This window comes from Symphalangus syndactylus, chromosome 12 (assembly GCF_028878055.3).
Source record: "Symphalangus syndactylus isolate Jambi chromosome 12, NHGRI_mSymSyn1-v2.1_pri, whole genome shotgun sequence".
In the NCBI taxonomy this organism is placed as follows: domain Eukaryota; kingdom Metazoa; phylum Chordata; class Mammalia; order Primates; family Hylobatidae; genus Symphalangus; species Symphalangus syndactylus.
In genome coordinates, this window is record NC_072441.2 from 136,810,045 (window position 1) to 136,822,828 (window position 12,784).

At 54.7% G+C, this 12,784-nt stretch overlaps 1 protein-coding gene across 3 annotated transcripts in view; it reads right to left on the reverse strand.

Moving 5' to 3' along the window:
• Positions 1–327: 327 nt before the first annotated feature.
• KCNQ4 (potassium voltage-gated channel subfamily Q member 4) overlaps positions 328–12,784 on the reverse strand; it is a 56,611-nt gene continuing 44,154 nt past the window's right edge. For 2 of the 3 annotated variants that reach the window (XM_055254813.2, XM_055254812.2), the window contains 5 exons: positions 9,510–9,730; positions 7,703–7,802; positions 5,697–5,828; positions 2,985–3,114; positions 328–2,470 (listed from right to left, as the gene is read on the reverse strand). In XM_055254813.2, coding sequence (XP_055110788.1) covers positions 2,258–2,470; positions 2,985–3,114; positions 5,697–5,828; positions 7,703–7,802; positions 9,510–9,730 — 796 coding nt within the window. In that variant the 3' untranslated portion in view covers positions 328–2,257. The remainder of the gene's footprint in view (positions 2,471–2,984; positions 3,115–5,696; positions 5,829–7,702; positions 7,803–9,509; positions 9,731–12,784) is intronic. The other variant, XM_063625162.1, reaches the window with a different exon arrangement.

Here is a 12,784-nt window from a genome sequence, read left to right on the forward strand (position 1 = left end):
TCTTGACTGATGCGAACTATTAGGAAAGTGGTGGCCAATTTTACTGGTCACCATGAGAGGTCAGCCTGCCAGAAAGGAAGGCTTACAGGAAACAGAGTCCTGACATGTTTAAGCACCTAGATCTCACTGTGCATGAAACCAGATCTATCCCCTGGACTTCTTAGTTCTCTGTGCCAATAAGTTTCTTTTTGTTTGTTTGTTTAAACCATATAGGGTTGGGTTTTTGTTGTATACAACAAAGAGTCCTGATAATCCAAATATCCTTGTCCCCACCCCCAAACCAGGAGCCTCACCTCACAGCCACTGAACAAAACCAAGAACAATCACTTCCTATTGAAAACTTTAATGAAACCAATAAGTTAATAAGTTAACAAAGTGAGGTACTTGCATATCCGAGAACCGAGTTGATGGGAGAACCTCGATCGTGGAAGGAAGGAGGGCTTCTTCCCATGTCTCCTTGGTCATAGGGTAATCCCATTCTCCTGGCCCTCTCCACAGCTGTCTCTGAGTAGGTGGAGGGGTGGCTCTCTGGGGACAGTGCAGTGCAGGTGGGGTGAGCCAGGAGAGGCTCCATCCAGGGCATGATGGTCACATGCAGAGGGCATGTTGGGGCAGAGGCTGGGCACCATGGACTGCGCAAGATCCAGTCCAAGCCCTGGTGCTGGCGCATGCAGGTCCCCAGCACGAGATGCAGGCAGCGTGGCCTCGGCCCCTTGTTCCCACAGAGGGTTGCCATTGGTCCACTACCCCTCACCTTCCTGCCACCTGCATTGGCTGTGCAGAAGAGGAGCAAAGGGGTGGGGATAAGAAAGTGCTCCTGGAGTGAATGGGGGCTTATGCCCGGATGTGGGGCTCCCAATTGAAGTGAAGAAGTTGGGCATGGAGGGAGGGGAGACAGTGCATGTGAAAGCCGGATGCGCAGTTGGTATAGCTATTAGATGCATTCTTATTCTCTCTGGGAGTTAGAGTGACTAGGAAGGCACAGGCCTGGCTAGAAGTGGGCCTGGGGTCTCTCCAGTGGTGTCAGGCCTGGGCCCGAGTTGTGCTGTGGAGACACGGAGGGGGGCCCTTGGGGACAGGCAGAGGCAGTGGGTTAGGGCTCCTGGACCAGAGAGGAGGGGATCTTCTTGGAGAAGGGGGGCGGGTAAAGATCTGGGTGGGGCCTGGAGAGCTCTCGGGTTACTTCAAAGCTCCTTCTCCTGCTCAGATGGAGTTGGGGGTCTTCCTCTTAGTGGACATCACCCTGCAAGGCCAGTCCACTGGCATCTGCTGCAGAGGCCCAGGAGCGGCTGAGTGGCTCTGAGCTCATGTCTCCAAGTGTGTCACGTCATTGCATGTTTGAGTGTGAGAGGCTTTCTTCCTGTCTGGAGAAACTAAAAGGCTATGTTTGTGCGATTGTCCACGAAGCACTGTCTGGGAGTTTTGGGGAGGATACAGAAACTTGTGCTGACTATGAGTGGTGTCTGGAGGGCCAAAGAGGGGAGTGGCCACCCAGCAGGAGGAGGGAGCCCCTGGGAGCTGACACTTGCAAATGGGAAGAAAGGCTCAGGCACTGCCCTTAGGAGAGGGCAGGGGAGAAACAGGCCCCATGCTGGGAGGGGAAGAAGTGATAAGCCAAAGAATAGGGACAGGGTGGTGGCCAAGCAGCCTGAGACCAGCTACTGCTGGGGGCCCAGCTCCCAATGGGGGAGGGGCAGAGAGACCCCATGGGGGTCCCCAAAGTTGCATATTTAACATGGTTTGCATATATGGTGCCCACCTGCCTTGTGGCAGGGTCCTGTGCTTTGTGGGTACCTGTGGGGGCACCTTGGCCCACCCCCAAGTGGGGCGGGGACTTGGCTGGAGGGCTTCCCTGCTGCGTCCGAAGGGTGGGCCAGAGACCTCACCTTGCATAGCTGGAAGCTGGGTCAGGGCCCAGGGCCCCAGCGCCCGCTCCCACTCCCGGGGCTGTGCCCCTGCCAGGTGGGCCACATACGGCCTTGATGGAGTGGGCAGGGCACTGGGGGGCCCAGAGGCCGCGGGACAGCCGCTGCTGCTGCCCTCTGTGCGACCTGGCATCTCACGCTCCTGAGGTGGGGAAGGGGCGCTGGCACCCACAGCAGGTACCACGCCCACTCAGACAACTCAATACTGCGTGTGGCCTCTCTCCCCGAGAGAGAGTGAGTTCAAGTACGAGAGGAGTCCGGAGGCCTCGGAGGGCGGTCGGAGCGCCAGGCCGCGGGGCTGGCCGTGTGCTGCCCTGCCTCTGAGAAGTCCCTCAGTCCATGTTGGTGCTGACCGAGCGGGAGATGCTGAGCGTCTGTGCGGAGACGGAGATGTCCTCGTGGTCCACAGGGCTGTGGTAGTCGGAGGTGATGTCGGGGTCAAACAGCGGCACTTGCACGGCGCCCAGGCTGGCCGAGGTGCCAGAGCGCAGGCAGCGCGAATAGAAGCCCAACAGCAGGTCCAGCTTGTGCTCGATGGACTGCACCTGGGGACGGGGCGCAGCTGGGAAGTAGGGCCTGGGACCGGAGGGGACGCGGCCGGGGGCGGGGCTTGGGTCTCGGGGCGGACCCTAGCTGGTGGAGTGGGCGGGGCTTATTTGGGAAGCACCAATCCCGCCTGGAAAGGTGGAGCTTGGCTAGAGGGAGGGACGAAGCTGGGCACGGGTGCATAACCTGGGGCGTGGTGAAGTGTGTTCGTTGAGGATAGTCCGCGAGCTACAGCGACAACTGAGAGGCGGGGTCAAATGGAGTAGGGGGAACTGAGGTAGGCTTATCTGAAGCTTATGGGCGGGCTTATGCAGCCTGGGGGCGGGGCTTAGCAGGAGAGGGCGGGTTTATGGGAAAGTGGCGGCGAGGGCTGGGGCTTCGGCCGGGGAGGGGGCTCTCAGGTCTTCTCCGGGACACTTGGGCTGTGGCTGTGGGAAACGCACCGTCCCCATGTCACCGTGGCCCCCAGAGCTTCTTGGTATGGCCAGCTCCGCCACCCCATCCTACACTCACCTGCTTCTCCACTTTGACCACGCGTCCCATCATGCTGATTTCATCCACCACCTCCGCGTCGGAGGGCCCCTTGTCGCCCTTCTCCCGGGCCTTCCGGTCCCCGGGCCCCCGACCCACAATTTGGTCCACCCTATGGATAAGGGAACCATCAGAGGGCCCGGGGACACGCCGCCCCTCCCTTCCACAAGAATTCTAGGTTGCCTGATGAAGAAGGCACGACGAGGGGACAGGCAATCTGAGGGAAGGGGCCATTGCCCTGCCAGATGGAGGTTGAGTTGAGGGTGGAGGGACTGGCCCCTGCTCTGGGGGTTCTCCACTGGCCAAGCAAAGGCACCACACACAAACCTGACAAGTAAAACAACCGTCTGGTGAAAGAAGAATGGAAATGGTGGACTAGGAGCCCCGGCGCAGTGGCACATGCCTATAATCCCAGCGTTTGGCGAGGCTAGGTAGGGAGGTATCACTTGAGCCCAGAAATTCCAGACAGACTTGGCAACATAGCAAGCCCTCCTCTCTACAAAAATAATTTTTTAAAAATTAGCTGTTCATGGTAGCTCATGCCTGTGGTCCCAGCTACTCAGGAGGCTGAGGCAGGAAGATCACTTGAGCTGGGGATGTCGAGGCTGCAGTGCGCTGTGATTGCACCGCTGTGCTCCAGCCTGGGTGACAGAGCGAGACACTGTCTCAAAAAACAAAAAAAACAAAAAAAAAAAAAAAAAAACAAAAACAAAAACGAAAAGAAAAGATGGATTGGGGAAAAGGGGAAAGAGGATGGGAGGAGTGGAGACACGTGGGAATGTGACTTTTAAGGTGGGTGGACAAGGCTAGAACTGACCTCACCTTATTTTTCTGCTTTCCTTTGCAGCAAAATTCTTGAAAGTGTTATCCTCTACCTCCTATTCCCTTCCTCCCCTTCTCTCTTAAACCTGCTCCAATCAGGCTTTCACCCCTGCCATATCACCAAAACTACTGTTGTCAAGCTCCCAAATAACCCCATGTTGCTAAATCCATTGATCAACTCCTGTCCTCATTTTACTTGACTTACTAGCAGCACTCAACACATCTGATCACTCCTTCTTCCAGCAAACCCTTTCTTCATTTGAAACACCACCCTCTCCCAGTTCTTTTCCTACTTCCCTGACCTCTCCTTCATGGTCTCCTGTGTTACTTCCTCCTCTATCTCTGCAACCTAGAAACACTGCATAATCCAAGGCTCACTCTTGGGACCTCCATTCTCTATTTACTCCACTCACTAGGTGATGTCTTCAGATCCATAATTTTCAATTCTTCTACACTTTCAACACCAAATCATCATCTCCATCCTGTACTTCTGCTCTGCACTCCACACTTCTCTAACCAACTGCCAGATCAACATGCCGCTTGAATGTCCAATAGGCATCACAAACCCCAGCACCTCCCAAATCTCCTGACCCAAACTTGCTCCATTCATTGCCTTCTCCATGTCAACAAGTGGCAACTCGATTTTTCCTCTTGCTGAAGCCAAAAACCTTAGCTTCATCCTTGACTCTCTTCTTTCTCTTAACACCCCATCAAACAACCCTGTCAACTTTGTCTATAAAATGTATCTGGAATCTGGCCACTTGTCCCACCTCTGCAGCTGCCACTCTGTTCCAAGTCCCCACGGTCTCATGCATGGAAGTCTGAAGCAGGTTCTCATTGGTCTACCTGTGTCCACCCTCACTCGGCTAAGTCCATCCTCAACACAGCACCCAGGATGATCCTTTTAAAAGACAATTCAGATCTTACCAGTCCTTTGCACAAAACTCTCCAATGCTTGCAGCTCATCCTGGATGAACACCAACATCTTTGCAGGGGCCTACAGGGCTTTACACTCTCTGAGTGCTGTTAGCCCTCTGACCTCACCATCTACCTCTCACTCCAGTGCAGCCACACCAGGCTCCCTGCTGTGCTGAAGCCAACACTCCAGCCACTTGCCCCTCTCAAGTCCTTGGCACTTGCTGTTCCCTCTAGAACCTTCTCACCTATTTAAAATTGCAAACCGTAACAACCTGACCCTTATTTTCCTCCTTAGTATTTATCGTCATCTGACATATTCTAGTTTTACTTATTTATCACTTGTTCTCCTTCCACTAGAATGAAAGCTCCATAAGGGTGGGAACTCTGCTGAGCTTTCTGCCATATCCCCACAGGCTGGCAAGTAGTAAATGCCCACTGACTATTTCTCGAGTGAATAAATGAATGAGTGGACAGTGAAAATGCAGGCCAGAAGAGGAGGAGGGCAAGGTGTAGGTGATGTGGGTCTTGGGGTGGGGATTCTTCCTAATGCTGGGTCTATCGGAGAGATGTGGGAGGATTCCAGAGGCAAGAGATGGGCAGTGAGGACAATTTGCCTGTTCTCTTGGGAGATGGGAGGTCAGTAATTATTTCAGGCTGATTATTTTAGGACCAGGAAACAGTCATTCTAAACAAAGCTCCCAAAGCATATGAGTCAATAGGGCTTGCACAGAGGACCCACCGCACAGAGAAACTATGGTTGGGTTGTTTTTCAGCCTTGGCACGGGTGCTGGGTCTGGCCTCAGGCTGGCACTGCAAGCCAGGGACCTCCTCAGTCTAGAAACTCAGCTGCAGCAGTGAGCCCTTGGGGGTGCTCGGGGGTTGGCCTCAGACTTCATGCAGGGCTGGGGTCGCTGCCTCCCTGCTCCTGCCTCCCATCAGGCCCGGTGCACCCACCGAGTTTGCAGGCTCTTGATCCGGCCCAGCATGTCCAGGTGGCCTGCTGAGTACTGCTCAATGACGTCCTTCACGTCGTACGGTCGCAGTGTCTCCTTGAATTTCCTTTTGGCCACCAGGAACTTGAGAATCCTGTTGGGGGAGGGGACTCAGAGGGAGTGTCCTGTGTGAGCAGGGATTCTTTCCCAGCACCCTCTCCATCTCTTTGCTATCCCCTTGTCCAGCACCAGGGCACCTCCTGCTTGGCCGCCACAAACAGCCTCTGCTGCGTCTCCCAGCCTCCCCTACCTCCAAGTAGCAGAAACAGGGATGAGGTGGAAAGGGGTTAATCCACCAGCCGGGGTGGAGGATGGGGTTCAGGGCGCCATGGTATGAGAAGACAGAGAGGAGATCAGCCTCAAGAAGGAGGCCGGTGTGTTCTTTGAAGAGCTCTGCATCCCTGGCAGAGACTGGGCACTGGGACATTGTGGGGCAGGCACATCAATAACTCTGTTTTTTTTTTTTTTTTTTTAATTATTTTTTAAAGAGATGGGGGGGGTCTCACTGTGTTGCCCAGGCTGGTCTCGAACTCCTGGACTCAGGCGATCTACCCGTCTCAGCCTCCAAAGTGCTGGGACTACAGGCGTGACCCACTGTTCCCGGCCCAATTACTCTGCTTTAGCATGCCAGCTCTGCCAGCCTGTGTGGAGAATACCCTGGAGGGGCAGAGGCATGGGCAGGGAAACTAGCTTTAGGGAATGGGGGAGGAGATATGGAAGAGCTTGGAGCAGTTCAGGAGGTGGGGCTGAAAGTCTCCCTGGTCTGAGTCCAGTATGACTGCCATGGCTTGGGTGACCGAGTGGATGGTGGTGCCACTGCCTGAAATGGGAACTGACCTAGGAAGAGGAGCAGGTTTGGGGCATGCTGGCTGAGAGGTCGGTGGGGTGGCCAAGGAGAGCTGGCTTGGGTCAGGTGGCAGGTCAAGTACTATGTCCTCGACACTGGGCACATGGAGGGGAGAGAATGGATGGGTGAAAAGGGGGTAAGCAGAGGCCTCAGACTCTGGGGGGTAGTGGGGACAGGTCCAGCTGACTCTGATTTTGTATATTTATCTATTTAGAGACAAGGTGTCACTCTGTCACTCAGGCTGGAGTGCAGTAGCTCAATCACAGCTCACTACAGCCTCAAACTCCTGCACTCAAGCCACCTTCCACCTTAGCCTCCCAAGTAGCTGGAACTACAGGGGCACACCAACATGCCTGCCTAATTTTTTAATTTTTTTTTTTTTTTTTTTTTTTTTTTGCAAAGACAAGGCCTCACTATGCTGCCCAGGCTGGTCTTGAACTTCTGGCCTCAAGTGATTCTCTTGCCTCAGCCTCCCAAAGTGTTGAGATTACAGGCATAAGCCACCACGCCCAGCCTGACTCTAATTTTAAAAGGAATACAAAGAAAAGAGGCTTGTGGGCAGGTGTATCAGCCAGGGAAGAAAGTGGGGAGCCCAGAAAACTTGGAGGTTGAGGGGGTTTCTGAAGCTAGAGGTGCAGGCTGGAGATGGATACTAGGCCAGGACGGCGCACCAAGGAGCTTGGAGGCCAGATCTATGCCTAGGCCGTGGCCCAAGGGCTCAGGAGACCCTGGTCCCTGCTTAATTTTTGAGGCAGGGAGACAGCCAGTAGAGCAGGGGCTTTCAAACTTTTTTGACCAAGACCCACCATAAAAAATACATTTTTTTAATACAGTTTCACTCTTGTTGCTCAGGCTGGAGTGCAATGGCACTATCTTGGCTTAATGCAACCTCCATCTCCCGGGTTCAAGTGATTCTCCCACCTCAGCCTCCCAAGTAGCTGGGATTACAGGGGTCCACCACCATGTCCGGCTAATTTTTTATATTTTTAGTAGAGACGGGGTTTCACCATGTTGGCCAGGCTGGTCACAAACTCCTGACTTCAAGTGATCTGCCCGCCCAGATGGGGAGCAGCAGTGGGTGGCACATGGAGCGGGGTGCTCGCCTCAGGCCTCAGTCTTACCTGACGGAGCGGATGACTGTCTTCACAGCAGGCATGACATCGTCCACCGTGAGCTCACACTGGTAGCTCTTCTCCTCTGCTACTTCCTCTGAGGGGGCATCTGAAAAGGCAGGGATGGGGCAAGTGGCCCACAGAAGGGGCCACTCCCAACCTCCCATCCGACCCTTGTATGCCAAACCACCAATAGAGTGTCCAATAGGAAGACAGAGGCCCAGAAAGGGCCCAGAACCTTCCTGGGGGCTCCTGTGTCTCATTGCCCTCCCCAGGGTGGAAAGCCCCAGTGTGTTGCATGCCCATCTGCCCCGGTGGCCAGTCAGGGTAAACATCTGCCTGGTGGCTAGGTGGGAGCTGCTTTAGGGCACAGCTGGTCTAGTCATGGGCAAGTTTGTTGCACAAAGCCCTGGAGGAAGACCCACTGGTCCCACCTTGCAGAACAGTGAGCCCCAGAGATAAGGGGTTTGATGGCACTGCATGTAATCATGCACACAGTCTTCTCCTTCAGCTAAGATGGAAGGACACCCAAGTGGCTGGCTCCCAGGCCCAGCTCTGCTACTGGGGAAGGCCCTTAAAACAAACCATTCTTCCCCGAATGAGAGAAGCTTCTCTGAGGCTAGTGCCCTGTGTTGCACAGAGAGGTGATGCTGTCCTTGCCCCACAGGAGCAGCGGCAAGAGCCCGGACAGCTTCCAGGACAGGGAAGGGAGGTCCTGGGCACCAGCTGTGCCCAGGCTTCTATGGGCAGCACCTCTCAAAGACTGGTCTATGGGGCTCTGTACTCTGAGGTGTCAGCCAGCAGCATCTTGAGGGCTGACACAGCACAGGCAGAAACAGCATGGCTGGGTCCCCTCCCTCCAAGGCCAAAGGGGGAGTTGTCCCCATCCCCCATCCTTGTGCAGTCACCCCACCTCTCCCTACCCAGGGGACTAAAGTATGTCAAAGCTGGGAGAAGTCTTCTAGGGGGCTTGGTCCAACCCTCTCATTTTCCTGAAGAGGACAGTGAGGCACAGAAAGGGGCAGTCTCCTGCCTCAATCACAGTGGAAGTCTCCAGCAGAGCCAAAACTCAAAAAAGTGACATCAGCAGGTCCACAGTCTCATATTTGCATCCTGGGCTGGGTGAAGAGGGGTAGGCAGAGGGCATGGGCTTTGGAGCTGAATAGACCTGCTTGAGGAGAGCAGCTCCGCCACTCACAAGCTGAGAGATCTCAGTGCCCATGTCTGTAAAGTGGGGACAAAAACAGAACCTACTTTCCAGGGTCACTGGAATAAGTAAATGAGATAAGCCAGTGTTGGGCAGTGCACAGTCAGGGCTCATCAAGGATGCATTCCTGCTGCTTCCAAAGTACATTTGTGTTTAGCTATTTGTTGAGCACCTACTACATTCCCAAAAGTCTTCTGTTCACCTTCCATGGATTATCTCATTTAATCCTCACAATAATCCTAGGAAGTGGATGCTATTATTGTTCCCATTTTATTAATGAGGAGAATGAGACCCAGAGAAATGAGGTCACTCACCTAAGATAAGTGACAAAGCCAGGATTCAAATCCAGGCAGGCTGGCTCCAAAGCCTATGCTGCTAACCACTATGAAATGCCAGCCTCCACGTGATTCCCAAACAGTCTGATGTCCATTGTATAGCAGCACAAATATTATAACGCCCATTTTATAGATGAGAAGACCAGAGCCCAAAGATGGTCCATCAGTTCCAGAGCTGAGACGCGAGCCAGATCTTCCTGCTCCCAGCCCAGACTGTCCCCACCCTGCCACCCTCAGCCGGCCCTTGATCCGTCTCAGCCCCCCGGGGGCTTACCCTCAGCAGAGGTGCGGGGTTTGAGTCTCAGAGATGCCCGGAAGCGGGTGCGGTCATTGAAGCTCCAGCTCTTCTGCACCTTGGTGGGGCTGGTGGCCTCACCCACCTGCTCGCTGCTCGGGGAGGTGGGCATTGTTGGAGGTGCCAGATGCTGCTTGGAAGGACCCGTCCGCCGCTGGGAGCTACCCATGCGGATGCGGTCTTTGATGCCCATCCGGCTGCTGGCAGGGCAGGCAGGTTGGGAGAGAGCCAAGTTAGCCAGAGCTGGGGGTGGGGGTGAGTGGGGACAAAGCTGACTTAGGACTTGGGGGTGGCTATTAGGTCTTGATTCCCCGCCAAGCGGAGACTTCTTGGGAGGGGACAAGGATGTGGTTAGGGAGGCCCTGACTCCTACCAGAGGCTGATTCGGGGTCGGTCGAAGCGGATCCTCTCCCCACCACCCACATCCCACCCCTCATCACCCGGACAGATAAGGGGCGCACAGGAGACAGATGTCAGAGTGGAAGGAGTGGGAGAAATACAAAAAAGAAGTCAGAGACACAGACAGGAGGATGTGGGAGCCGGGCCTGGCCCAGGTGAGTGGGCAGAGGTTGGGGGCGGCGACCCCTTTGGGCACAGACAGGCTGCTGAGGGTCGGAAGCTCACCTGGCCATGAACACGGAGGTAGGCCTCCAGTCCTCACTGTACACAGGGGCAGGCTGTGTGGAGTCGAGGGTGTGTGCGTGTGTGTGTGTGTGCGCGCACACACACACCTTGTGCACACACATGTGCGAGTGTGGGTGTACAGGTACTGGTGTGTATACATATGTCGGCATGTGTTTACATGTGTCAATTCATATTTTCCTCCACTCCCCACTGCTGTGGCTATCTGATCCCACACTGGTCAGGTCAGGATTTTAGGGCCTCGTACAGCTGTGCAGGCAGTGCACTGCAAAATAAGGACTTCATCACACAGACTTCCATGCAATGGTGCCCTGGAGGTGTGCAGTGTGATGGCCTACTGAGGGCCTCAGCCCCATGGGTCTAGCTGCTGGGCCCACGTGTATGCCCAGGCCATGCCTGGTGCCTGCCCTCCCGGTGAGGGTCTCTATTTGATAGCATGTTCTTCTGTGATCTCTCCTACCTAAGCTCAGCCCACCTTGATTGACATCCTGCCTGTGTGGTCTTGGATCCCCGCTAAATATCTACCCCGCCATACTGCCTAATGAACTCCCGGTTCAACAGCATTTACACAGTCTGTGTGCATGTGAACACGCATGTGCATGTCTACACATGCACCCAGACTTCCCTTCCCGCACCCAACTCCCCACCACGTTCCCCAAACGTTGGAGGAAAACAAGTTAGCAGAGGCCTCATTCCCCAGGACAAGCCCTGGTTAACCATGATCTGGTAGAGTAACTCTGTGTCCAAGAGGTTCAAGGACAATGTTATGGCTCTTTGGGTAGGACCTATGCAAACGTCCTCCATCCCATGCCCTGTGACGTCATCGCTGCCTCCCCTGCTGTGGTTTGCCACTAGAGATTCCGACAGGTTCAGGTTCAGGTTCAGGTTCAGGGGGACCCACCCCAAATGTCTGGGGCCCCAGATCAAGCGAGTACCAGCCAGCCTTAGGGGAGACCTGAAGTGGGGCAGGAGTTGGGGGAGGACACTGTGTCACCTACTCTCAGAGGCTTTCAGATCAAGGGTTGAGCAGAGAAGAGATTCTGGTTTCGGTATGGGGTGGGAACTGGGGTCTCCCATGCCCAGGGCATGGGGTGGAGGGGAGCGAGCTAAGGTGCTGAAGTGAGGGAGACCTCGAAACCAGGGGCACCTTCGGGAAGGTGGCCAGGATGTAGGGCCATCCTTAGGGGTGGGGGCCTCTGCCCAGAGGGGAGAGGTTAATAGGTCAAGGATGGAGGCCCTGAGGATATCAGAAGGACAGGGACAGTTCCCGCTATCCAGCATGCTCTCCACTGGCCCAGGACTCCATCGACACATCCCAAAGATTCCAATCAAAGTTTGAGGTTGGCTCTCCCAAACTTTCCTCTGCAGAGCCATTCCTGCGGGCTCCCTCATGCTGGCAAGCACCCTCCACCCTGCCCGGTCCGTGCAACCCCTTCTCCTGTCCTCCACTCCTCCAAGGGGGAGAGGAAGAGAGGAGGGTGGAGAAGGCCCTGACACTTTGGCCAAGGGCCTGGAACTCCACATCACTGCGCCCAGCACATAAGGCTCCAATGGCGTTCTGGAGAAGAGGGTGACCTCCCTGTCACAAGAAGTAATGCAAGCAAGGCCGAGCTTGCACTCAGCAGGACCTATGGAGGAAGGAGTTCGAGGACTCGCACTAGAGGCCTTGAAAGGTCCCTTTCCAGCTCTGATTCCGTGATGGTTGAGGAAGCTGCCAGTCTGGTTTGTGTGTTTCCAGCCAGCCAGAGGCCCTGAGCTCCTTTTTAATGCAAGAAGGCACTGTTTTCCCAGGAGTGGGCCTGGATTCCAGTTCCTTGGGCAGGGCCCAGAAAATGGTTCACATCAGCTCCTCTAAATCTGAAAGCTAAAAGAAGGTGGAAGAAAACCTGGCACACAGTGGGCACCAAAAAGCTCTTTCCCCTCCCAGGCTCCCAGAACCTGCAGGGTCCCATCAGGCTGCCTTAGTTCTTTCAGTTCACTCAGCCACTGTGTGTGGTGGGCTGTCTTTACCATCCCTATTTTATATACACGGAAAGAGGTGAGATGATTTGGCCAAGGTCACAGAGCTCCTATGAGATGGAGCAAGAACTGGAACCCAGCTTTCTCTGACTTCAGAGTCTATGTTCTTTTTCCGGGTCAAGCAATCAGGATAGGGTGTAGAGCAGTGGTTCTCAACTGGAGCAAGTTGCCCCACTCAGGGGACATGTGGCAATGTCTAGTAGGTAGACATCTAGTATGTAGAGGATGAGGGTGCTGTTCCACATCCTACCATGCATGTGATAGTCCCAAACCGCAAAGAATTATCTAATGTCAATGATGCCAAGGTCAAGAAACTCTGGCTAAGGATCTGTTGGTGCCTGGGAGAAAGATGGGGTGGGCTGGACTGTGGCTGCCCTGCTGGACCCAACCCCTCGAACTCACTTCCACAAGGACTTTCTTTAGGGCCTCATGATCTGCCCTCCCGGGGCCACTCTCACTGGGGGAACAGAGGCAGCCTATGACTTCTGAAGCCACATACAGTCCCTCTTCAGGGACTATGGAAACAGCCTCGCCACTGGCCTCTGCCATGGCTGTGTCCTTCCTGTCCACACCCTTCACAGCCAAAGGAGGCT